Source organism: Catharus ustulatus, chromosome 11 (assembly GCF_009819885.2).
Source record: "Catharus ustulatus isolate bCatUst1 chromosome 11, bCatUst1.pri.v2, whole genome shotgun sequence".
NCBI classification, from domain to species: domain Eukaryota; kingdom Metazoa; phylum Chordata; class Aves; order Passeriformes; family Turdidae; genus Catharus; species Catharus ustulatus.
In genome coordinates, this window is record NC_046231.1 from 7935314 (window position 1) to 7963048 (window position 27735).

Consider the following 27735-nt stretch of genomic DNA (forward strand, 5'->3'; position numbering starts at 1 on the left):
GCCAGGCAGCGCGCCCGCGGCGCGGCTGGTGCAATCACACCTTAGCACGCCCCGGGGCCGGGGCCAGCGCCGGCTGCCAGAAGGATGGGTTTGCCCGGGACTCTTCCAGAGCACTAGCACGGGCACTTCTGCCGGGGCCGGAGGGCTGCAGCGCTATTCGGATGCAATGCTGGGATCTATTGCTCCCGTGGTGGCATCGCAACGCTGCAAGATCTGTCGTATCCATTGCAATTAAGTTTGCGGGATCTGGACATGAGAGGATCGAGCGTGTACGTGTAACTGTGCCAGCTCTTCGGCGTTTGTCCTGACCGCACCTTCTGCTCGCGTACATCTGACTAGCGCCCGGTTCCGACTACAAAACACGCCGATCCCCAGCACTCGTATCCCTAATCTGGCTTTGGGAACGACCCGAAGGACCATGCATCGGTTTGTGCTGGTTGCCAGGCAAGCTGCGGCCAGGCTGTGCGGGCCGGGGGGCCGCCGGGGCGGAAGGACGGACATGGCTCTGCGCTGCGCCGCTTCGCTGGCGGCCGGCCGGCAGCCGCGGGGTCCCCGGCGGGAGGGGACGGTGCGCTGGAGCAGCGCTGCCAAGGCCTCCGCCGTGAAGATCAACGAGAAGGCGAGCAGGGAGAAGATCCTGACGCTGGAGTCCATGAACCCGCAAGTGAAGGCGGTGGAATACGCGGTGCGCGGCCCCATCGTTCTGAAAGCCGGGGAGATCGAGAAGGAGCTGCGGAAGGTGAGGCAGGGGCGGCGGGGCGGGGCAGGGCAGGGCAGGGCAGGGCAGGGCTCCCCGCGGCCGCACCGGCTCTGCCCGGCCGCTCCTCCGCCCCGCTCCCGGCTGGGATGTCGCGGGGCTCGGCCGGGACGTGACACCCCGCGGGGCTGAGACGTGACCCTGTGGAAGCCTCGGGAAAGCGGGAGGCAGTACGAGTGCGGCTGCAGTGCCTCGTAGCGAGTTAAAAACTCCCGGAGCACAGCAGCCTTTCCCCATCCCTCTGCTGCCCCGGGCCGGGCCGGCCCCGCGCCCCTTCCCTCGGGAGCGGCAGAGCACGGAACAAAGGAGCCCGCGGGCCGGCTACTGTTTATCTGCTGTCACTGGCTGCCTGAGGCAGATACGGGACACCCCCATAAAGCACTGTTTACATTTCTCCGGCCACTTTGACCCTTTGCTGCAATCCCGTGTCCTTTGTGTTATACAAAGGGGTTAGTGACCAGCTTTCGTCATACTGATAGAGCGTTTCAGTCGTTCATGAGGATTTTAGTGATACTGCCTTGGCCGGGGCAGGGAGAGCCGGGCTCCTGCCAGGTGAGCTGGCCCGGCTCTCCCAGGCCCTGCTCTGCAGCCTCACCCAGCGCTGCTCTGCTCTGGCCAAGGAGATCACCGATAATGTGCTCTCTTGGTTTTAGCTGCAGAAGTTGAGGTGCCTGAGGACAAACCTTCAGAGCACAAACACTCAGTAGCGCTGCCCAAAGTTGTAGGTGGTGGGTACTCTTTGGTGGATCAGAAAATAAAGTAGCTCCTAAGGGTCTGGGACAATATGTGCCAAATAAAGCATCCAAATCAGTCAGTGCTTATATTTTGTTCTTCATATTTCTTTCTTATTCCTCGAGTATTGAATAAAAGATTTAAAAAATCCCTTAGCAATACCGACACGGCTTTTTGCTTCTGCTGTTCAAACCACTGCTTCTTCTCTCGTCACAAGGACTCACTGATTTTTGTTTTGAATAAAGCATTTGGCAGAGTAGTTTTTCTATAATTTTAGTTATTATTCCCTTCTGTCACTGCTTTAGAGAGTCTTTCTAATATCTTATTACAGGTACTGCAAGACCATTTTCATTAGTTCGTATAAAATGCTTTGAACAAAAAAGTGCTACAGCAATTATAACCATAAGAGAGTAATTCTCTGGTCTTCATGTTACTTGGTTCCCCTTGTTTTAGAGGGTGAAGCATATTTTCAGTTCACTGTAGTATATGCATCAATTGTTTATGTCTGACTCAATAATTATTACAAACAGCTCAGAGTGGTGATGGAGGATTAATTTTGGAGCATCTGACTTTCCCCTTAAAACTTGTTTATAAAGGTGTCATTGTGTTTATGCAAGTAGGTTCCCTAGTGGATGCATTTTCCAGAGTATAAAGTCTTCTAGTGTTCTGACTGAGTATGTTTGTTTTCAAGTTAAGATCACAGAGGAGGAGATATTACTTGACAAAACAAATATAAAAGGCCCTTCATGAACTCCGCCCAGCTCCCCTGCTTACTCCAGTTACCAGCTGAATCACTGGCAGAGCGAATAATTTACTGTGTACTTTTGAGAAAATATAACAGCAAATCATTGTTTATAATTTTATTAAAAGATTTTTATGTCAGTTTCGTGTCATGCCTACTTATGTGGCATTTTCCATTTAATTTTTTTTTCCTTGAACCAGTGTCATGAAATAATGTTTGCTATTGATAATGGCTACCAGCATTCCTAGAGGTGACTTTGCTTTAACACAAAAAAAGCAAACAAACCTCCCAGCTGGCAGGGAAAGGGGACAAAATTACTGCAAAAGTTGAGACAGTGTATCTGCAGAGAACACTAATCAACTTAAGTAGAACTACTTTACTTGCTTCCACATTTCTCAAGTTACTTATTCCTCTTTGCTTTTCCAATAAAAATGCTGTTACTCATTCTCTTGTTTAGTCAAGCTGTCTGCTAAAGCATACAGTTACAGTGTTGAGCAATACCTAGGTTCCTTATGAGTGAAATATTATAGGTTATCTAATTGTCTATTTTTTATGCATATGTGTCTGAAATTTAATTCTGTGTGCTCACACGTCAATGGCACTTCTGTGTTTCCTTTTGATTAAGTTGTACAGCTTTTTTCATCCCTCTCAACCTTAGCTCACAGAGTTAGGCCAAGCACTGCCAGCAGAATTAACACTGCTGGATAAAGGGAAGAGGCTGAAGTGGTTGACAGAGGCAGGGGATGCCCCACAGCATCTTTAGATCCACAGCCACTCTTCACTAACAGCAAGAATCGCCCCATAACAACTCTTCTGCATCTGGTGGGGAAGGAGCTTTGCACGGGGAGGAGAGCACAGGCTCCCCACTGTGAGCTGGAAGCACTGCAGTGGCTGGGGGTAACAAGAACAGGCAGGGGTGAAGCAATGGCAGTAAATCTGCATTTATCCTGTTCTGCCCAGATGCCTTTAGGTAATTTATTTCTAAACTAAACGCACCCTGGCTGCAGTCATTGTCTAATCAGATGCGATAGAGGCTCTCGTGTTTAAACTTGGTTCCATTTGGTTACTCTTCATCCTTGTGTAACTCATACAGCTGTTATGGAGACTGTGAAACAGCTACTTGAAGCTGTTTGCACAGTGTAAGCTTTCATCTTCCTTGAGGTTGTTCTGCTGTCTCAGATCCCAAAGAGCAGCTCCCCTGTTATTTTCTCTGGCACTTGCTGCTTCTCAATATTCACTGCAAATGATCACAACAGGAACTGTAACTCCACAGTGCACACAGAAATAAGGACTAAAAGGTTACTAAAGAAGTCTCTGACTGTACAACTGAAGAGATATTCCTTAAAAAAATAAATGAAAGTGAGGCATTAGTTTTAGCTCACATGCCTGGGACTCAGCCAATGTAAGTGACAAGTAAAATACTCAATCAAAGCAAATTAAGATTGATTGCCCAATACAGGTGGGGCGTGCTGTACCTGGATTTCACAAGTTTTGTTGGTTTGTGACCCATATTCATCTAGGTGGAAATTCAGGGGTTTGATATACACTAAGTCTTTCAAGATGGAAATCTTCATGCAAAATCAGTGATTGAATTACTTTCCTGAACCCCCTTTTCATAATTTTGAAATTGTGTCATGCTTCAAAAGTGAAAAACCTTTTTCTCTTCCTCTTTGCTATTGGTAGCAATCAGCTGATTCTGGCTTACTATGATGACAGAAAGAACTGATTCCAACCATTTTCCTTGGTGTTTCTGGCAACTTTTTAAAGCAAGCTAGAGCACAGGCCTATTTTAATAAATGATTACACTCTAAATAGAACTCAATCAAATAAGGCCTTTTTTCTACTCCCTTTGTGTAGACTTGCTAACAGATGGCCACAGTATCAAGTATTGACTTTAATTACATTCAGACTAGAAAATTGCTTCTGAATACAAATTCAATGCAAGAACAATGCAATCTCTGAGCAGAGCCCTTCTCTTTACCAATCAGTAAAAACAAACTAACTTAAAACTTAACCCAGGCAGGACAAATACCTGATTTGTTGCCTTGCATTCATGCTAATTTTAGCTGATCTTGTTATGGAAAATCCCTTCATATCTGTTGCTCTGATATGTCACTTATACTCTCCTTTTCTCCCCAGCTCCTGATTAGGTTTTACATAATGTCAAGTTCTGTGTTGGGTTAAGTTGCCTTACATCTCCTTGCAAAGTGTGTGCATGTTAAACAGCATTTCAGGATGCACAAGTCAGCTCAGGTAACACTGGAAGCAGTGCCTGGCTCAGTGAGGGTACACAAGGTCCTTCCAAACTTTCCAGGTACTGAAAGAGAATTGTAGGGGGGAAAGGGGGAGAGGGATGGTGTGCAGGGATATATTGGGAGCATGTAGAAGTTCCTTCAGATAGCACAGCTGGGTAACGCATCCCAGCCCTGGGCCTGCAGCCATGGGCCTTCAATGGCATTATACAGTTTCTATACACTGAAGCCCCTATTTTTCTTTTACCTTTTCAGTGAAAGGGTTGTACATTCATCTCCTGTGCCCACGCATTTCATTTGCATAACTATTGCGAATAGGTTCGTGTTTCATGTTTATTCAAGCCACTTGTTCACTCCCTACATTGCTATTTAGACAGTAAAACTACCAAAATCCTTCCACTTAGATAGCTGAAATCTCAGGCAGCTTCTACTAAAGTGTTTTGGTTAAAATACTGTAGAGTTTTTTTTTTTTCCCTCACTAATTCATCTGGCTTTTAAATTGAATAGAAAATATCTGACTTAGAATCCAGCCGTAATAGAAAAGATCTGACTTAGAATCCAGCCTTAATTGCAAATGTGAGTTGACTGTGTCTCTGGGAGTTTTGGAAAGATAAAACACAATTTAGACAGTGACATGCAGAAATATAATTTAACATGCCAAGAAAAAGATACAAGATTGACTGGTACACCCAGTAATGAAAGATGTTAAGCTTAAATTACCATCCTATAATTTTCTGCTTTGAATACGTGACTGTGTGCACACGAAGAAAGTATCTTCCAGGCAAGAGCATCTGACCTCATTAAGACAGAACTGTTGTTCCTCAGTTGTCTGTACATGTTGCATACATAAGTGAATCTGTAGTAAAACCCATGGGTTTTAAGAGGGCAAAACCTACTGCAGATTAAGGTGAAAGAAAATTGGTTTCAAGAGCACAATTATCAACCCACAGAATCCAGCGTTTTTTATATTTTCTGGTTGAATACATTAGCAAAATTTATTTTAAAATAGACCTTTTCCAATAACTTTTCAAGTTAAGAGGGTCTTAATGTATAATCACTTTCTAATGAGCATTATTTTAATTCTGTCATTTGATTCTGTTATGAAATCTAGTGCTTTATCTATATAGGCAAAAATTCTGAATGCAAATCCACTTTGATCAATGTGTCAGGCAAAAGTAACTTAAGGACAAGTCCTGAAGTTCTGTAATCTCTGAATCAGATCTGCCAATTAATGTTCAGCCCCCACTGATTTTCTCATGTGATATGAGGGGTCATGGAAGTCATCACTGCCCTTTTAAGTCAAAATCCAGAATTTGCCTTCTTCTTCCCCAAAACAGCTCATGTCAGCTTGAATTACACAAGCACAATACAAACTCAAAGCCTTACTCCATGGTAAGCAGGTCAGGTTTATTTTTCTGCTGTGAGTTTTTTTAATAAAAAGATTGGAATGCTAATTCAGGTCTTCAGGTCCCTATTAGTTAAGGGCCTCTGGGCAGTGCTTTCTTGGCCTCTTGAGAGGAGGAGAGAAAAAAGCAAGCAAGCAACTTGGCTGCTACAGCATAGATCTCAGCTATGCTGAAATGTTTGGGTTTGCCAGCTCTGATTGTACAGCTTGTTTGTGCAAGTCACAGCAAAAGCAGTCTCAAGGAAATAGTTCAGTGTTTCATAGTGTGATGTTATTGCCTGATAATCAAGAGGAGGCACTAAGCAGTGGTGATGAAAATGAAACAATTGGGAGCAGCCAGGAGCAGGCAAATACTGAAACTCAGAAATAGCTGTAATACCAAGTTCTCTTCTGGGATTAAAAGCAGCTCACATTTTTGTGGCCTCCTCAGGGGAACTCTTTTCAGTTCTTTCCTATTGCCATTACCAAACCCACACATTCTCTCTCCAGACTGATGGTTTTCCTTTGAAATGTGCTGAAGATTTAACAAAGGCAGTGTCAGGTCAGTTTGCACCCTTCTTTACTCTTTCTGGGCACAGTGGTATTTTGCAGTTTGCCAGCATTGTCAGATGGTACCTTTGCAGGTGCACTAAAACTCCTAAGAGACAAAGCAGCCCCTGGCAGGGTGTTGCCCCCATGCTAGTTCTTTGGGGTGGTGTATGTTCTGGCATCACATTGCTTCTTTGATCAAGTAATTCTCCCTGACTTCTTGCATCATGACTCCCTCCTTGAGAGACAGCTCATCATTTCATACTGTTCTCCTTCCCCGATGGGTTTCCTGAGGCTCTGGGGATATCTAGCTGAAGAGGAAACTTCCCCAAACCTGGTTAACTGCATAAAGGTTTATATTGACTTTGCACCAATGTATTCTAGTTCATGTATAAAAATCTCTTCCCCCAATTTTGCCTGATATTTAAATACAGTTGTTAGAATAATTGTGTCCGGCTTGCTTCAGGTTTCATCAGGTTTCTTAAAAGATCCATTTCCTCTAAAAAGACCAGAGAGACAGAGGTAACTGTTGAAGGAAGTAACTTCAAAAGAATATGTTCCAAATCCTTGAAGATTCTTTTATTCCTTTAAAATCCTTTCATTATCCAGAAGATGGCTACTAAAAGACAGTACGTGTTTTTATATTTTCTCTTTTACACGTGGAAGTGAAAGATGGCTTCTACAGCTTTAAAAAAGGGCTACTATCATAAATCTGTTTGCTAACACTGTCAGAAGAGTGGCAGGAGCCTGGCCTTGTTCTGAGCTGAAGCTGAATCACGTTGTGAGCACAGTGTGAGGTGCTGCCAGGGGCGGGAGGCTGGAGCAGAGCTTGTTTTGTAGGGCTGGGCATTGCTGTGCCCTTGATGTGGTTTGTACCCTCTTCACAAGGCAGGAGAATCAGTCTGGAACTTACTGCTCACGAGTTTGTTATTAGAGCTCCTGTTATGCAAGCTTCCCTTCTGCAAAGCTCTGCCTGCTTGAATCCAGCCAGGCTGCCTTGGAGTGCACCTTGCAAGCCTGCCTGCAGCAGGGAGAGGATGAGACACAGGGAAGTGTGGTGGGGGATCCCTAGAGGAGAGCAGAACAACTCCAGTGGCCCAGTTTCTGCTGCCCCTGTGTGTTTCTTGGCTTGCAGGGACATAACTTGTCTCAGCTCATGTGTGTTGCTGACATGGTTAAAGACTGCTTAGCCTTCTGCAGTGAAGGAAATCTGTGACCTGTTGCAGCCTTTTTTCTCTGCTCTATAAATTGATATTGAGGCTATCAACATCACATTCACATTTCCTCCTTTCATACAGATCTTTTCACAGACCTTCCAAAAAGCATTTGGCATAACCCTCCCCTTAGATATCCATATCCATCACCATAGGAGAAACCTTGACACAAGTAGGCATGACTGATGCTGCTCTGAAGGATCTGAGCAGAATTCTGCCTTGAACCCATCTGCAGAGTCAAAGGCACTGTCAAGATTTCTCTTGCTGCCAGCTTTTGATATTCCTGGTTTGAGACTTTGACCCATTAACATTCAGTACTTGTTCTTGCTTGTTGTTTTCTGTTCCTTCTTTTTGAAATGGTAAGATGAAACTTTTGGTTCTAAAGAACTTGTCTAGATTTTTTTAAGAACTTGTTTAGAACTTTTTGTTCTAAACTAAATCTGAACAACTTCTGATACTTCTTTTTTTTCCCTAGAGAGACTGGAAATCAAGTAATAGAAAAATACTAAGTGGCCATAGCAATTTTTGTATAGATTTCACTAGGAGAGGATATAGCAAGTCTCATGAAGACAGTTCTCTAAAGAATTGCTGATATTAACTAATTTTCAGGGGAGGAAAAGGCTCCAGTTATTTAAAAGCATTTCTCTTTAGAAAGACAAAGAAGACAATAGCTCTTGTAGCTGAGACCAAGAAATACAAATTAGTCAAGAGAACCATGGGCCTTTAAGCCCATGTGGGAATTGAAACACAGAAAACACAGCATTCATTCTCTGACAAGATTTTATGGTGAGAGAACTATTGTGTATGGTTTGCTATTTGCTCCAGGTCCATCATTTGAGAAGCAAAGGAAGTGTGGGGTTTGTGGAGTACTATACTAGCAGTAATGGCAAAACCACTGAGTTTGGCCCTAGTAAAGATATAAATGGCATCAATGCTAATAAGCTACATTATTTATGATAAACCTGACATAGGCACCAAAAAGGTCTGTAACCTTTGTTTTAATAGCTGTACCACTATAAAAACTCAAAAAATACATTATGAAATGCCAGGTACCTTTCACCAACAAAAGAAGCAGCTATTTTTTTACTGCAGAACACAATAGTAATTGTGAGCAAAAAAATCTGGTTAGTCTAATGTAAGGTATTTCTATTATTAGGGAGTTGGTTTGTTTTGGTTTTAATCTGATAAACTGAAATATTTCTATTTCATGTTGCTGTGTTTTCAGACTGCTTAACTTAAGCCAAAGAAAGTATCATCCATATTCCTTAACAGATTTGTATTACTTTGCAAATCTAGTGAACTGATTCAATTTGCTGTAAGGACCAAATGCAACCAAAATATGTGAGAATTTTTATTCATTTCAAGCAAATGGAGTTTGTTCTTCTTCTGCATACACCTTTCTCTTCCTATTTATTTGTAATTAGAATGAGACAGTGTTGTGCTCTCAGTGGACCCCAGATTGCTTGAAGAGAACACATTTTTAGCTGTTTACATTACTCATAAATTAGTAAACTTCAGCCCCAGATAAATGTAATGTCTATATGGCATCCCTATTTCTAATTCTTTATTTAGAGCTGAAATGCTGCTCTTAGTTTGGGGGCTCACTTAGATCAACAAGCATAAAAGCAAATGACTTGATGGACTCATTGTGTCACTTTCAATTTTTTAAGTGAGCTTTTTTTTTTTTTCCAATTGCTACTAAATGTAAGGCCATATGAAATTGACCCTTCTCATTCAGGATCATGTAAGCCAAATTTTCTGGTCCCAATGCCATTTCCATTTCTAACTACATACTTAATTTTAAAAGAAAAAAACCCAAAGGCTCTCAGATATTGGATGGACTGGATCCATCCAGTGGGGTACTGTGAATTGTGCAGCCTTAAACCTCCAGATCTTGGCATACCTGGGAATCTGTATCCCTGGTGACTGCCTGTATTATTGTTATTTGCACATCTGGCTTCTGGTCTGTCAATGAAGTCCAACACCATAGTCCATGGTGAAAAACAAAAATTAGTTAAGGCTTGTAGCCACATATTCTATATCCAAATCCAGTCATTGGCTGTAAATACATGGATCAGGAAGAGGCTTTCTGAGTCCATACCAAGTTGTTATAAGTAATTTTCTACAGAAAACCAATCACTCTGATTTTGCAGTTCCTTAGTCCACAATTCTGTCACTGTTAGGATGCCTCCCTATTTTCTCTGAAATATACATTAGAAAAACTCTATTATTGCCTCTCTCACTTATTCATCTTGTAATGTTGGCCTTCCTTTTTTTATTTAAACCACTGGTAGTTTTTTCAACCACGTCAGTTCCTTGCCTTTTTTATGCCCTTATTTTATTTCACTTTTTAAAGAGCTGTGATTATTAATCAACATTCATTAACTTCTTTCCCCGTGTTCTCATGATGTATTCAGTTTCTCACAGCAAAAATGGCTGGCTGTTCAGATTTTGGAGACTAGGAAGCTTTTAAATATTCATGGTGATTATTTAGCACTTCTGCTGTTTATCATACAGAGCCTCACTATGATATATTTTGTGAAACATCTCTACATGGAAAAGTGGGGTCAAGGAATATTTAATCTAAGTGTAAAGTAAGGAGTATCTTTACTATTTTTACTCTAAAAGAACTAAAGGTCTTGAGGTTTCTTTTGTTGGTGGTTTCTCAAATATCCTCAAGTCTTTTTAGCTTCTTGACTGATCCATCCCTCCCTTAGGTGTCTCAAAGAAGTTGCTCTAATACTGATAATTCAAAATGGCTTTTTGTCATCTTTTCTTCTTCAGTGTGTAGTTTCCAGCCAAGTCAGTCTCTTACTTGCAGCTGCAGAAAAATAAAAGCCATCCTATCATTAAAAATGTGTTACAGTCAACACAATTTCTGTAAACCATTTAAGATTTACTGGCAGTATTGTGTAAGAAATGATTAAGCTTTACATTAAACACTGTAGCTGTTCTGAGATGGGGCACTGTTTAGTTACAGCCACATGACAGATACTAAAAAAGAATCTTCTGCTTCAGCCCTAACAAAATATTCTGAATGATCCCTTTCTAGGGAATCAAAAAACCTTTTACTGAAGTGATTAAAGCCAACATTGGAGATGCACATGCAATGGGACAGAGACCAATCACCTTCCTCCGTCAGGTAAGACTACTATAAAATATTATTATTTATTTTTTATTAGAACTCCTTAAAGCTGCCTGATATAGGTATTACTATAAATTATTCCCTAGATGCAATTAGACTTAAAATAGTTCTTTTGTAAAGAATTAAAATGTTCATTTCTGAGCCAAAGTCCTATTGTTTGCTGCTTGTCCTCTTTTAACACAGTAGCTTTCCTTAGTTTCCATATCATTCCCCACCCATACTTTTTCCTGCCACTTCTGTGTTATCAGTCAGCACATTCATTGTCAATAATGTTCTTCAAAAAAGGAAGTGGTTCTCTTTAAAGAAAAAAGCAAAAGCCTTTCTTCATCTGAGAGAATACTTTGAAATCTGCACGTAGCTGGGTTCAACTGCTTGTACTGTGCCTAATTTTGCACATTTTACCTCTGGGGAAGCTACTGGGCAAGCTAATTGGTGGGTTAGCTTTCAGGAAAGATTACAACAGAATTCATATTTCATATTTTATATTTATATATTATTCCTATACACAAATAAGGTTAAAATTAGTATCATATTATTTACTGAGCATCCCTCACACCCTCATGTAAAATCCATCTATAATAATGTAAAGTCAGAGTTCCAGGACTGAAGCCTTATCAAACTAAGAGTCCAGGTGCTGACATTATAAAATTGAGCTATGTAGCAAACTAAGGAGAACTGAGCTTCTTATAAATTATTCAAATGTATTACATGTTATTCCAATGCTATTAAATAAAAAAGGAAATTCATTCTCCCCATGACTGTGTGCACACATGGATTAATTCATTCTCATTGTCCCACAAGATGACAACAGCCTATCATATTACACCATGTAACCATAAAAATGAGAGAGTCTGGAATAAATAAGCTGATCTCAAGAGAGACCTCTCCATTCTTTGTGTCTTACATTCCTTCATTAATTTAATTCTGCTGGGTTGTGTTTCTGCTTTTACTATGTTCTATATCACTGCTTCTTTTTCAAATTAAATATTTCCTGATAATTCAAATCAGTAAGAACTACAAGTTATTTTGGGGAAGGATTATTAGAACATTCCACTATGACTTCAGAATTTGATTGTATTTCTTAGTTCTGCTCCATATTTAAGGTGTTGATTTCTTTTCAGTAAAAGTGGGCCAGTAATACACAAAGAGTGGAGGATAGATCTTCTTGGACATAACATAGGAGTAAATAACTGTGCTTTACTGTGTTTGCAGTAAGCTTAGCTCACCTGCAATCTTCACTGTCTGTAATACAAATACTTAATAATTCTAGAACTGTTTTTACAGCTTAACTTGGTACCCAATAAGATGTTTTTCTCTTCTGTGAGCACAACCCTTAAAAAAAAACAATTGCAAACTCTTCATCAATAACCTGTGTTTTAAATTAGCCAGTATTTATGATCTTCATTTCCAAGGGAAGTTAACAAAATATCATTAACTTAAAATACCCATTGAAAAAGTGGCCAATCGACATTTTCTTGTCACTGCAGGTAGTGGCCCTGTGTACATACCCAAACCTGCTGGACAGCCCCAGCTTTCCAGAAGATGCCAAAAAGCGTGCCAGGAGGATCTTGCAGGGCTGTGGAGGAAACAGCTTAGGTAAGGCTCTGGTCCAGTTGCTCCTGTTGGTGCTAGAAACAACAAATGTGGTTTCCATATCAGCTGATAGGGGCAGTTTGCAATGTGGTAGTGGTGACCAATGGTGCAAACTTTTGGCAGGACTTGTGACAGAGGAGAAGGTGAGGATTATACATCTATGGAGCTCTTACCACAATGACATCTAGTCATAGCTCTAAATGGAATGCTAGATTTTTTTGTACCAGGAAAGTGGCAGAGAATACTAATGAGGCTCTGTTCTGTTGGTATGACATCTCTTAATCTGGGGGTCTGTTTTTCCTGCTAAGACTGGGTGGAGGGTTTTACACTTTCACCTTCTCCAGTTGTTTCTCTGCCAAGGAATCCACTCTCCCTATAATGCTGGTGTCAACAAATAATATATGTCCATCTCAGCTGAATCCAGTGCACACTCCTGGATCTTAATTTTGAACCATCAGTTCAAGTATGTTTTTTGGGGTATCAGAAACTCTGGTACCAAGGTGATGATCCTCTGCAAAAGGAAAACTACAGTGCTGAAAGGTGGTAGTCTTTTACCTAGTTAAGATTGTTTGAACTGAAGTTGTCAGAGCTCTGTTTCTCCAAGGTAAAATAACTCTTGAAAGAACTACAGAGCTCTGTTCTTCAAACACTGCTCCTACAGGAGTACACATCATATACACGTACTTACATAAGTACAAACTTTGCACATTCAGTAAAAAGGAAATGGGGGACAAAATTTCTTTTTCATCTAGTGATTATGCTGCCCACTTTTACCTGGAAATGCCACAAGAATTTCTACTTTGCAGATATTGCAACAGCTGCTGGGTGCAGCAAAGTATCTGGCACACTTACTTTCTTTCAAGTAGGCAAACAGTGACATTTCAGAGGACTTATGAAAGTAATTGGCATATTTCTTAATGTTTGTGACTGCAGTGCCTATTTGCACTGATATATTTTAAGAGTAGGTGCTGTGAAACAATAAAATATACAAAACATAATAAACAAAACATAAACAGTGATTGCATTAGCAGTATTTCAAGCTTGGACTATTCCTAACAACACAGCCTAATACAGAATATATTTTATCTTCACCTTCTTTGTATAGGTTTGTCTTTTAATGTAGATCATTAAAAATACATTTATCAAAACTGAAGTTCCTTTAGCTCAATGAATCCCCTTCCTGTCTTACTTTGGAACAATAAACCCACATAGTACTGTTGGCACGTAGGAGTTACTGGGGATACATTTGAATTTTGACTCAGCCTTTCTTTGTAGTGATTCTCAGATTCAGAGACAAGGAAGGAGTTCTCAGAATGATTAGTCTTGACCCTTGGTGCTCCCTTCCCCTTATGGGCATGGTGGCGTGGGACACCACAACCCCATGTTGGAGTGAACTGCAAGGAATTCAGCCTTGCATGTTTCAGAAATATGTTCCTATTTTTTAGAAGATCACGCATTTCCCATGATTTCTGTTAGCTCAGTAGATTCTGAGGAAGTAGGTCTGAAACAGTTGCAAACAAGATGCTAATTCTCAACACACCCTGTTCATTTCAGTGGATAAATTGAGGTTCTGTAAGTAACTGGAGTCTACATGCTTTTTAATCTTGAAATTATTTATGCCAAGATCAGCTGTACCTCTAAACTGCTGACAACTAAAGCCACTAAACACCTTCCTGATGTGCTGTACTGTTTTCTGCCTCCTCTCCACCCTCTCTATCTCCAGTACCCTGTATTAGCGCCTTCTTTTGCCTCTGGAGCTCTTCAGCCCCTGCACAACATCCCAAAACACGCAATAAGAGGCACAGGGACGTGCAGCTGAACAGAAGTCACCCCTGTCACTTTGTTGGTAGTCTGACAACTTCCTGCTGTTCTCTTTATGGCTGAGAAGGAGAAATTGCCTTTCTCATGAAAAAAAAACAAAGATTAAAAACTGACTCTGCTGTGTTGTATTCAAAACCTTATTTTTTAGCAAATTTGTCAATCCAGCACAAAGGTGAAATCACTACATATGGTCAAATCCGTTTGAACTGCCCCACCCACATCTATACCAGCCTATTTAAATGTATTAATTGTAAAGTTAATATAAATGTATTTTGTTCTGGAAATCAGCTACAATACCCTCACTTCCAATGAATATTTACTTGGCAAAACCCTACTCATGGTTTTGAATCTCACTACTCCCAGGCCATGTATGAAGGCATAGATGTGTCCTCAACTTGTCCTGTGTCCAAACACTCTGGGATTCTACTGACACCACTTACTTTGCATGTGGGATAACTGGCATATCTTTCTAGACATTTGAGACATCTCTCCTATATATAAAAATATGTAATATATGCAGCTTTTTGGGTTGGGTATATTTATTTGCATCCCACAGTGCAAACACTGGGTTTCTATTCAAAGCCATCAGCTTTGCCAACAATTAAGTGTAGAAATACGGTGCAATTAAATGTTCTGTATACCCTCAAAGTAGTAGGACCCAGTACCCAAAAGATAAACTTAGATTTGTTCTCCTCCTTTAACAGCATCCTCCTGGCTGTGGTCAAAGACCCATGTACAGTCCCAATAAAACTTCTAGTCCTGTAAAAGTAAACATTCAGGGAGCTTTGTGCCCTGAATCACCATTTTGTCCCATACAATTGTGCAATACTTGCAAAGGTTCTTTGTCTTTTTAAATCATGCTTTCACAGAAGTCTTACCAGGCAGACTACTAGCAGATAACTGAGCGATAAGAGTTAAGTCAGGCATAATTATTCCACTCCACCCAACAAGCAAAGAAGATTCTGCAGCTTCCTGACAGTGTTCTAAAATAGATGTACACTTGTCACTTCTTTGTCCATCAGTCTTAGGCTTCATAGCTTGAATTCATTCCTCACCTTGACCTAGGCTTATTTTTACTCTTTATTTGCTGCACATTTTCAGCAGTGATGCACACTAACATCTCATTTTATTTACTATTATTAGTTGTACTTTATAAACTGCACGTGAGATTGGGGTGATTTCTGCTGAAAAGTGGTTGTGGGAGATGCTGTGGGGGAAGGAGAGAAGCAGTTTAGGATTTTTTTTGTTTCAGATTGTGGGAGAAAATGATGTGTTATTTTCCTGTTGCAAATAAAATCCTTATATTTATCATGGATTAAAAGGAGTTACTTTCCTTTCTATTGCACATACTACTTCTGTTCCTTGTTCCCACTACTTAAACAGGAGTTGGTTTACGTTCAGGAGTGCTTCCATCATAAAGAAAGCAACTGAAATATAGTAAAAATGGAATTGCTATCCCAGTTTTCAGATTAGACTTAAAGTCACCCTTTTTATGAATCCAGTACATTATTTTTGTATTTTAGTGATACTTATTTTATTTGTCTACTTCTAAATTAATTTTTTTGCTTTATGAACAAACCAGCTTTCTTTCCTCCTCCATGGTAAAATAAAGCAAACCTGTCCTGGGGATCCATATCAATATAGCTTATGTATACAAACTACTCCATACAATGCTGGCTCAGAAGTTTTGCTAGCAAACAGAAAATCTGATGTACATTGCACTCAATTCTCATCTCATTCTGTATTTTTCACAGGATCCTACACTGCCAGTCAAGGTATAAATTGCATCCGCGAAGATGTTGCTTCATATATTGAAAGAAGAGATGGAGGAGTTCCTGCAGATCCAGATAACATTTACCTCACCACTGGGGCAAGTGATGGCATTTCTGTAAGTGTTCAAATAAAACCTGTCCCTTCTTGGTACAAACTGTAGCTTATCAGGTACCACTGCACATACAGATCCCTGTTGAACCTCTGGTCTCACAAAGTCCTGTGAGTTTGGTCTGGCAGATACTGCAGCCACATTCAATGGGTATCCAATACTGTGAACAAACCAGAGAAGTCCCTGTGTGAATGTCAGGAGCCAGCTTAGAAGCATGTGCAAAGCCTCTTAGTATACATTAAATTGCACCTTTCTGTAAAGGTAATATTAAATGAACTGCAGGTGTCTAAATATAAATTTAGAAGATTCTGTGCATTCAGACTAAATTATGGTTGTTCTCAGTGGTTGAGACACATAAACACTGCAGATTAGAGGGTATCAGTCAGTGGCAGAGGGAAGAGGGAATGACCTCAGAGGTGAGAAGTCTCAGCTCTTCCAAGTAAACTCTTCTAGTGCAGATCAATGCCACTGAAAATCCCAAAGATTTATTTCTGTTTGTGTATTTTAGTTAGTTTGAGAAGAACTTCAGGTTTTGGATTCAGCCAAGGGTCAAAGATGGTCCTCAGTTAAGACAGGAACAGCAGTCTCTGTCAGACTGCTCCTTTACACAGGCACTTTCCCTGGTAGTACAGCAGCAGCCTGGCTCTTGCGAAGGGAGCCTTTGGCAGTGTTGTTGGTGAAGTTGTTTTTTAAAGGACATCTAGTGGCAGAGCTCAGAATGACAGCGATCCGGCAGGAGCAGCTCTCCAGAGGTCTGCAGTCAACTGGCTTTCCAGAGTTTCTGACACTGGCACCTCGTCAGGAATGGCAGAGCAGCACATCTAATCTGCACCATGCTGACTTGATCTCACCACTGATGTAAAGTCAGCACTACAACGAGTCTCAGTCTTTGGCCCTTCTAAAGATTAAACAACTATTGTTTCACACCTCAGGGGAGCAAGGGTGTTGAGGAGTTTTTAAATATGCATTTGGTCCTGATTATATGTTTTGGATGCTTGGTATTTTTAAACTAGTGGTGGATACAAAATTATGTTGATTATAAATAATTAGCTTAGCAGCTGAGTATGTGATGAGAGGCACAGAACAGCAGATTTTGTACTAGAACCACAAAGAAACTAAAGGATACTGCTGCTGAGAGAAAAGATATTTTTGGATTTAGAGGCCAATTACATGCTGATAAGGATGCTTGCTTTGATTGCACCTGTACTTCAAAGTTCTCCTGTGGTTATAAAGACAAGAAATCTCTCTGCTTCCTGCCCCTCATGCACTGTTTTATTTAATTCACATGTGAAAAGCTTCCACAGCACACAGCCATTGAGCACAAGGAAATTGTCTGCACTGACCTTAGCACAAACTTTACCTTTCTGCTTGTATCTTCTGGGCATAAGCTACACATGACTTTATTTCCATCCCAAGACATGCAGACTTTGGTCTGTTCTGTTACTAGAAAATGAAAACATAATTGTTCCTAATGTAAAACAGGTTTCTCTGTCCCAAGGGAGAATCTGCACAGGCCCCAGTTCTAATTTCTGGTTTTATTTATTGATCTCTTGTGGTTAATGAGATAAAATGAATGGAAGGCAATGAACAAGAAGTAGCTAAAGCTTCTTTGCTTACAACAGAGCTCAGAAAAAAAATCATGATATTCCTGTTTCCAACTTGCCCTCTAGCCTCGTGCTCCAAATGTTTTTCCTAAATTTTGCAGTTGATCAGGCACGATCTTTGGAAGTTATGACATGGGAGGATTCCATTAAGCTTAGGGCATACTCAGACAGCCAGTAATAACTTGAAACAAATAATTCTCTTTGGCTATCTGCTTCTAGGACAGAAATCCACCTTAATACTACACTTTTTTAGGAAGGAAGTTTAGGAAGTTTAGTAATTTATTCAAGAGAATATTATTAATTCTGGTGCGTGACCTTTTTATTTTTTTAATTCCTACTTTTTCCCCAGGCAATTTTAAAGATCCTGATCTCAGGAGGTGGCAAATCCCGAACAGGAGTGATGATTCCTATACCCCAGTATCCCTTATACTCAGCAGCCATCTCTGAACTGGATGCTATCCAGGTGAACTACTATTTGGATGAAGAAAACTGCTGGGCACTAAATGTGAATGAACTTCGCCGTGCCTTGAATGAAGCTAAGGCATATTGCAATCCAAAAGTCCTCTGCATTATCAACCCTGGAAATCCCACAGGTCTGTGAGAATTCTGTTTAATGAAGGGGGTTTTAAGACCATTTTCTTTCCTTTTTCTTTAATTTGACATTGCAGGCAAATCCTAAGTACAATATTCAGAGATCAGTGCTCTAAGTAGGACAGTATGCTTTACTTTTAGGAATTAATTTTCAGTATTATGGAACTCCAGAAAGGAGGGAGCAGATTCACTTCACTGGACCCCATTTGAAGCTGCTGCTTCCACTGAAGTTTTCCAGACTTGTGGAATGACTTTCAGTCACTTTTGATCTTTAGGAAAGCTCTTGCCTCTGGTATGGCCTGTAACCTCTTGGCTTCTGAGAGGCAATGACTGTGATAACTCAGAACTCAGTGATAAGCTTCTCTCAGAATTTAGCTTTTTGAGTTGTTGAGGTTGATTGGTGAGAAGCTGGCTCCCACCTAACCATCATGCAGGAGAGCATTTACAATGAGTAGCTATACACAGAAGTCCTTGATTGATTACTGTATCTCACACTCCCTTTGTTTGAGATGGACTAAATTACCTTGCACCATAATTCTTCCAAAAATGCTCCTTTATTTCATAATTAATGAACTGAATTCTAAAATTCAATAGTACTTTTCTAGGAAGACGGATATCTTCTTGAAAAGCTGGTAATCTGAGTAGATGTGGGTGAAAAGATTGGTATGTGAACACTCCACTAACTTTCTTCTTGCTTTAAAAATCAAATTACAGGACAGGTGCAGAGCAGAAAGTGCATTGAAGATGTGATACACTTTGCTTGGGAAGAGAAGCTCTTTCTTCTGGCTGATGAGGTAATGGAATAATCTGTTCTCTCAAAAGCACAGCTAAGAGTACTCATACGAGGTATAATTTTGTTCCATGTGTGGTATTGGTATTTTTTAAGTACAGGGAACAGACTCTGTTATCACAGTATCAATATAACACGTGGCTTGATCTGGGTTTGAACTAGAGAGAAAGTGTAGGGGACACAAGGAAGAACTTTACTGGAGCAGAGAAACCTATGTGGTGCTCAGACCACTTCAAATGGAAGAAACAGAAGGAAAATCAATTTAAACTAAAGGTTAAATCATACAAAGAAGCTCACTGTTCTTTCTAAAGTCCCAGCCTTTAAGTGTGATCACATCAGATAAAAAGTACCATTACAGTAACTATTACTTAACAAAGAACCTTGTGTCTTCTAACAGCTTTTAAATTTTGAGTGTAAGCACTGTTTCTTCAGTTCAGATCTGCCTCTCTAAAGGCCGTGTTTTATCCTTAGTTGGGGGAACAGAGCACATTAATGTCTTCTGACTGTTCAGGTTTACCAGGACAATGTGTACTCTGAAGGATGCCAGTTTCATTCTTTCAAAAAGATTCTGTATGAGATGGGACCCGAGTACTATAACAATGTTGAGCTGGCCTCTTTTCACTCCACCTCTAAGGGATACATGGGCGAGTAAGTCTGATTTAGTTTTTTTTTTATTTCATCTTCCTCATTAATCTGGTTGGAGCCCTTTCATATTACTGACCTGAAGGTAATCCACCATAATTAATCCTCTATTAATTTTAACTAAAGACTTTTAAGAAAAGGAAAACAAGCACAGAGTAATGGATTAACTCAGTGGTTTTCAAAGTACCGCATAATAAGCATATTTATTTCAGACATCTAATGCCTAAGTCCCACAAAGGTGAAATCCTAAGTCCCAATATGGACCTGTGATAAAGGAAAATTGGCCTCCAACATTCAAGGGAACAGCTCAATAATCACTGGGATATTACAAATGTTTGGGTTTGGTTGTTTTGGGGAGAAGGAGATGAAAGAAAGTGAATTTTGTTATTAAATGTATGCTGCTATAGCCATATGCTCTTGTTCTGAAATCCATGCTGTTAACTTGCCTACCAGGGAAGCTGCATGTTCACCTTTAGCTCTGTATGGGATACTAGGACTTAATAACATGTCATGCAGCTCCATCTTAAACCATTATCAGTGTGGCAGCTGTGTCAACAAGCTGTGTCTTACCTATTGTGAGATTCTCACCAATTGTCTTTCCACTTCTGCAGTCATTTTCATTGTTTTGTTGTATTTATAGACTTGAGGGTAACCAGCCTCTTCTGTTCACTTTGTCACAGATGTGGCTACAGAGGAGGTTACATGGAGGTGATAAACTTGCACCCAGAAATTAAAGGACAGCTTGTTAAGCTGCTTTCTGTTCGCCTCTGTCCGCCAGTCTCAGGACAAGCAGCCATGGATATTGTGGTGAATCCTCCAGTACCTGGAGAAGAATCTTATGCACAGTTCATAAAGGTCAGCAATAATATGCTTGTTCTTTTGTGCATTTCCCAAACCTATCCTAAGTATTGGGAACTCAAATTATGCACAGAGACCAGAGTTTTCTTTCCTTTCTCCTTGGGCAATCTGGTATTAATACCAATTTACAGAACTATGCAGAGTATTGAAAATAAACTCAGTGTGACATTTAAAAATACTAGAAAGGCATTATCAAATCAGCTTTCTTACTCATAAATTCAACATTTTTCCTGTGTTTAATATGACAAAAGGTTTACTAAATAAGATGTGCCATTACTAAAATCAAAACAGGAATATAAGTTTAAATGAAGTTATAAAATCAATCTTTTTCTTTAATATCCAGTGCCTCTATATACTGAGCAACATGAAAATCTGTATTGAAGTATATATATATAATTTCTCACTTGTAAAAATGAACCTAAGGCTGCTTAAGATATTACATTATCAAGTCAAATCAAAGGTTCAATTAACATGGTCTCTAAAAATAGCCAGGAGTGGATGCTGAGGAAGAGGACTGTAAGAATGAGGGCACACAGATAGAGACTTCTGCAGGTCATTGTCTGTCTGCAACACTGTAATTGTACCCTGCTAAAGCCTTTTTGCACTGGAGTTTTTAAGAGCACAAATGGAATTTGGAACATGGTTTGCTCCAACAGCTCAGCAAAGCCCTACCAGTGTTTCATTTGGGGGAGACCTTTTGAAATATTATTGTTTCTCTTGGTGTTTTTATTGCTACTTGAAATGTGTCCAACTTCCTTTTGAAATGTGAACACCTTCCTTTTAAACAGGAGAAGGAATCTGTTTTGAACAATCTTGCCAAAAAAGCCAAACTAACAGAAGACATGTTTAACAAGATCCCAGGAGTTCACTGCAACCCCCTTCAAGGAGCTATGTATGCCTTCCCACAGATCTTTATTCCTTCCAAAGCCATTGAGGAAGCAAAGGTCAGTCAGTCATTCTTATCCCAATCCATTTAACCTCCTGTCACCTGTGCCTGCCACCTCTAATGATGAACTTTGATTCCAGAGATGGAGTATTTAATGTACATGCAGTATTTCATGGGCTGGGTATGATCTTAAATATGACATAACCTTTATTTGAAGAGAGGAAAACAGAACAGATCATTTCATCCCAGTGCTGAGGCTGAGACTCAATGTCCCCAAGGACATTGATGTTTAAGTCACACAAGTAGCTGGCCCTGTGCAGTTCCAAATTGCTGCCCATGCCTGGGTTAAGGAGATCAGCATGTGTGAGTGGCAGTGTGCTACTGACCCTACCAGAGGAGCCCCATTCACCAGGAATGAGAGAGAGGGATGGAGGTTTCCTTACAAATTTCACCTTTTTGCCTTTGGGACAGTAACTTATGTTAATAAATGAGAAGTCTTTCTGTTCCTAAGTAGAGCTCTGAAACCTAATTTGTAATATTCATTTTGTAAAGGGAATTTTATTAGCACAGCTGAGAACAAAAATAGGGCTGCTTTTCAGCTGCTTATTTGATTAGGTGTATAACCTGTACATATTTAAGAACTTTTCATAGTTATTAATCAGGGGACTTCCTAGGCAGCAGATTATTCTGTGGGAAAAAAATAGTAACTGCCAACAGAACTGGAACACACAGTTCTCAAATTAATTTAATCTTATCAAATGTCAGTGCCTTAGATTTTTCCAAGTACAACTTTCAGACTTTTGACAAAAGTTACAAGCAAGTCAAGGGGAATAACAAAATTACCTAAACCCTTCCTTTTGAAGTGAGTTTTTGTGTAAATTCTTCAGCCCTGTTCCTCCATGAAGTGCTGTTCTTTAATTCAGTGTGAACTGCCCCATTAGCAATTGTTCCTCATCTTCTTTAGTAAATTGAATAAGAAACTAATAATGTAACATTAGGTTTCAGGGGAGAAAAAAAGCAATCATGAAATTCTAAATATTAGGAATATTATGACTTCAATAATTCCAAGGTATCCATTCCCTTAGGCTCATAAAATGGCACCTGATATGTTCTATTGCATGAAACTTCTGGAAGAGACTGGAATATGTGTTGTACCTGGAAGTGGATTTGGCCAGAGAGAAGGAACCTACCATTTCAGGTACGGTCTCTGTTTGTTTAAAAGCAAATTAGCAGTAATAAGCAAAGTATCATCCCAGTTCTTTTGCTTCTGATTAAATACAAGGGGTTTTATTTCAGTTTATGTTGTCCCAGTTTCTACTGGACAGTTGCTGTGGACTGACAGCAAGGTCAAAGACCTGGTCTGCTAGATGAGCTATACAAGTTGTTTGTGGTGTTTTCACAGCTTGCTGGCATAATTTTATTCTATTTTTACATGCTGGCATTTGAAATGCCTTCTCCAGGAATACAAACAGTAGTAATAGTTTAAACTTTCATTTTAAAGTTAGCTCTGGAATTGCAAAAATTGTCCTTGCATTCTTTTGGGGAGAGGAGGGGGTTAAACTGTGTTTCCATATGGAGAAACTGCATGAAAAATGCAGTATCTTCCCTATAAATCTGTTCCTTAAACACTCTGTATAACTTTACCAAAACAAGATGTTGAATTAAATATTCAAATACCAAAACTGTTACTTTTGCTTCCAATAAACAGAACTTTACTTCAGCCAAGCCACTGATAGCTAGAATTTATCAGGGAATTTAGACTTCCTCAGTCTGAAACAACACAGCAGAGGGTATCTTTAGCCTTGGCAGTTCTGCACACAGGCAGCTGGGTCAGATCCCTGGGTACACACAACTCCAGGAAAAACCTAGACTCCATTCCTGCACCAGTGTGGGAAAACCATTGTGTTCTGTGGGTCTTGCACACAGCCTTCCATCCACACCCCATGGCATTTTCAGGGTATGCAGAAAAAGGGAAAAAGGGACTAAAACCTGCAGAATTGGATGTTGCATTGTTTTAATGCTTCTGAACTCAGTTTTCAATTAAAGAAAAAATAAACATTTACTCATAACTGACAACTCTTAAAGCTCAAAAAACGGGGTATAATTTGGCATAACTGCCCAACAGTGGAAACTGAGTTGCATTTATTTCTTACTGATAATCTCCTACAATACTCAGAAGAAAATATCAGTTCTTGAATTCCTGTATTCTAACCAATAGAAACAGTAATTTAATAGTATAGTTCAGTTAGAATAGAGATGCAAAAAAGAGAGAACCACATCAAAACAGATGCTAAACTTAACATATTACTCGCTGTGCCTCGAGATTAATCAAAATATGATATGCAAATATGATAGTTTACTTGGTTCTGAAGACTATATGGGCTGGGTTTTTTTATTTCTTTAAATATTATTTTTCAGAATGACCATTCTTCCTCCAGTAGAGAAGCTGAAGATTCTACTGGAGAAAGTGAAAGACTTCCACATAAAGTTTCTTGAAAAATATGCATGAAACTACTGTGGCTTTTCCCCCCTCATCCCCTCCCCTTCAAGGCAAATGCAGACAATGAACAATGATGTGCTGAGAATGTGCTGTTTATCTAATTTAAGTAAATTCAAAATAGATAGAACCAGACTCAGATACTGCTACAACGTAATGGACTATTAAAGTTGTGTCTGGTGTAGAAGACATTGTTACACCAAGTTTTTTTTTAAGGGGAAGAATGCGAAGAAAGCGGTGAGAAGAAAGTCAGTAAATGTTTTTGTGCCTTGATTGAAAGTTACATTTGTGAACTTTTGACTCAATAGGTTGAGGGAATTGCTCATTAAAATCACTACTGTTATGTGGTTTTTTTCACAAAACAGAAATGCCAAGTTCAATTGTTTAGATAGGAATGTGTTTCCCATCTTAAAATTCTAAGAAACAAACCTCCAAACTCCTACATTATAGATATTGCTTGGTTTAATTTTTGTTGGTTTTGTTGTTAAGTGTGTTCTCCAAACCTGATCAAGATGTGGGGACAGTGAGCTTATTTAAAAAATCTTCAGCAGATGTGTGCAGATACCTTTGAAATGTTGCTGAAAAGAAATCCTGCCATCCCAGTATATTGGAATGGAATATATAGTTTTGATCAGAGGAGTGAACGTGATGTCTGCTTGAACAATATTTTTATGAAACTGAAACAACAAGGAATACAATCTTCTTCCTGTGCCATTTAACACATGAGAGCATAAGAGCACTGAACACTTCCTGCCATAACAGCTCCAGGAGTCTCCAGGAGTCTCCTGTTAACCCACATCTTTTTTACACAGGGAACAGAGTAAGTTACTGTCTCAAAGCAGATGTGAGTACAGTCAAGCCTTTCAAGTAGGGTAAAACACAACCCTTTCAGAACCACTCTGTCTGTGGGGAACATTTGTTTGGAAACATCACACAGCCCCTCTAGCTGGCTAAAATCCAGCTGGAACTTACAAGGACTGACATACTGTTACCAGGAGAAATGCTGGGGCTGATTTCTAATGAAGAGGAAGATATTGAAAGGAAAATGTCTTGCACCAAGCATAAAGATAATGCTAGTACAGCTGACACTTAAATCTTCCACAGTCCTGCTGCTGGCTGAACGATCCTGAGTGCTTCTCAAAGCCCAGCTGAACAAGGTGGCTATCTAGGAGTACAGCTGAGTGACTCCACTAATCTCTGACAGCTTCCTTGCAGAACAAAGGACAGCTTCTGTTTCTCTAGAGCTGGAAGCTGAACACCTTCTGCTAGCTCTGATAAAGGGCTAAAGGAACAGAGTTTTCAGTATTCAGATATGAAAGCATTAGCATTTGTTAAGCTTAGGCTCAGCATTTACAGAATTTATTAATCAAGAATATCACATTCAATCTAGTCATTCATTTAAGTTATTATTTAGAGGTGAACTCATTTTAATGTCTACTGGCACTTTGTGAGGCTGCTGTTGTAGCTGGTTGAACACCCTGTGCAAATCCAGCTTACTAAAGCCAAGGGCTAGAGAAACCCCGTCCAGATAAACCTGTGCCAATCTGTCACGTGAGGAAGGTGAGCTGTTGCCTCTAACTGTCCTTGCCACAGCAGCCCCAGTCTGACCCAGCATTAGCAGTGAGCTTCTCACAGTTCCTTCCTGAGGCTTGTGAGAAGAATTTGTTCCTCTCAGTCACCTGCCAGGGGTCACAGGATGAAGATGGCATGGCTGCTACACAAAGCTGCTGTGGAGGATTGGAGGAAAAAAATTCATTTTTCTCCTCAGAGCAGTGCTCTTCTGGGAGCAGAGCACAGTGAGAACACTTATGCTGCTACCATCCACTGAAAATTACAACCTGTCAGCACTCTACACTTGGCATCCTTAATATGCACTAATAAAACAAACCCAGAAAGCAAAACCGTGGGAGGAGGTCAGAATAATGATGTGAAAATAAGACAAACAGCACTTTCCTACTCTAGGAATGTGTCCAAATCAGATCTGGCTTTGGACTCTTACTGCAGTGTAGATTGAAACTAAGATCTAACAATGGGAGTTAGAATATTTTTTATATTTTTGTAACTACAGCTTTTTCATGGGGTAGTATTTGTAATCTAATAAGTCAATAGATTTTATATTTGCCTTGCATTTGCACCTGATACTTCTGGAAAAAAAATGTAAAGGTTTACAAGTTTATAATGATAATTTACAGGTGTGAAAGGCTTTTTGTTTTAAGTCGGGAGAGCAATTCTTACACTTTTGAATCAAAATATAATGGCATAAACTGAGTTTTTTCTAAACATTCTATTATGGTGCCTTTTCTGTTTCTGACATTATAAGGGATAACAATTTATTCTTGACGCATCTCATACGGAAGGGTGGTGATTTCTATTGTCCATCCACAATATTTGTATGTATTGTGATAAGGTTAATGTGCATTTTTGTGGAACAATCCTGTAAACCTAAAACAGAAAGGCTTGTTTTCCATGTCTTTGAAATATTTCATTAATAACAGACAATCCTTCCTTTCAAATGCATGCTTCTAGGTTTGATCTTCCTCCAGGTGCTCCTTATAACAGTACTTCAGATGTATGAGACTTCCAAATAATAAAGCACATGTTAAAAAAATGGTCATACTTCTCCATTTTCTATGTCACCAGAGCAACACCAGCTGGATTGCACTATGATACATTTAATCCCATGTTCAGACCAGTATTCACTAATATTTAGTGCCCATGTACCAGATCATTAATTTTCTGCATCACTCCAATTTATGAACTTGATATTTGTCCAACTTATTACCACAAAACTATTGGCTACCAGTACAGAACTGTAAACAGAGATGGTCTTAGGCAACTTTATGCTCATAATTAATCCTATAATGTAAGGAGTTGTAACCAGGAGTCAAGCAAGCCTCAGAGAGAGGATCAGCCAGGCAGCTGAGGCTGATCAACTGTGTCCTGAAAGCTTTGGTGAGGGTTTCTTTTTGTTGTCAGTTCCCTTTAAAAAAAACTCCTTACATGGCTTGTAGGAAATAAAATTTACAGAGCAACACTATCTTGTCTTTTTGCAGTGACACTTCAGAATTATTTTGGAGGGGTTTTTTTGTGATTTCAAAGAAAACAAAATCTAGGGAAAGGGAAACTAGTCCTGCTTCCATAAACATATATGCATATGCCAGAACCACCAAAAGCAGGACCTTCTTTTCTTTGTATCAGGACTCTGAGTGTTTTCTGGAACAAAAACACTTAACTGTTTGTCCAGAAAGGTTTGTTTTTGGGGGTGTGGGTAGTGCAGTATGTGGTTTGTTTTACAAACAAGAACATGGTCTGATACAAAATGCTTATATTAAGAATTGTCAGACAGATTTTTTACAGCTCTTTTTGAGTGGCATAGTCTGTCCCATCTGGCTTAGGAGGTGTGCCAGATGCATATGATACAGAAAAAGCTACTCACTTCAGAGAGCTTGCAGCATCTGTATGCACCATGTGAAAACCACTAGTGTTTTAAAGCATTATCCAAATGCCTTCTTGCACAGTTCCTTGCTCAAATTTGTACAAAACCCAAGATACTTACACCTCTGGTATTTTTTTTTATTATTTAGATACATGCAAGACAAGTTTCTTCAAGTAATTCTGTATTTAATGATATGGATTTGAATGTCTTTATGTATTCAACACTTGGTATAGCCATGCCTTTCTAATGTTCCCTGTTACAACACGTTTATTAAATCCTGTCTTCACCCGACCAGAATTTGCACAAGCTGTAACCACTTGCACTGGACAGAGCAGGTTATCCTCCTGGATAGCTCTGAAA

General features: G+C 39.8%; 1 protein-coding gene across 1 annotated transcript; it reads left to right on the forward strand.

Moving 5' to 3' along the window:
* Nucleotides 1-26550, forward strand: GPT2 (glutamic--pyruvic transaminase 2). The gene is made up of 11 exons (XM_033069814.1): nucleotides 1-739; nucleotides 10683-10772; nucleotides 12263-12371; nucleotides 15944-16077; nucleotides 18025-18268; nucleotides 18981-19060; nucleotides 19568-19704; nucleotides 20379-20553; nucleotides 21345-21500; nucleotides 22528-22640; nucleotides 23861-26550. The coding sequence occupies exons 1-11, from the start codon at nucleotides 419-421 to the stop codon at nucleotides 23949-23951; spliced, it is 1650 nt and encodes a 549-aa protein (XP_032925705.1). The 5' UTR covers nucleotides 1-418; the 3' UTR covers nucleotides 23952-26550.
* The last annotated feature ends 1185 nt before the right edge of the window (nucleotides 26551-27735 follow it).

Excerpts from the sequence above, each read along its gene's own strand:
- GPT2 (XM_033069814.1), top strand. The coding sequence starts at position 419 with ATGCATCGGTTTGTGCTGGTTGCCAGGCAAGCTGCGGCCAGGCTGTGC. Across the intron at positions 19,061-19,567 it reads TCTTTCTTCTGGCTGATGAG|GTTTACCAGGACAATGTGTA; the intron begins GTAATGGAATAA and ends CTGACTGTTCAG. Across the intron at positions 19,705-20,378 it reads TCTAAGGGATACATGGGCGA|ATGTGGCTACAGAGGAGGTT; the intron begins GTAAGTCTGATT and ends ACTTTGTCACAG.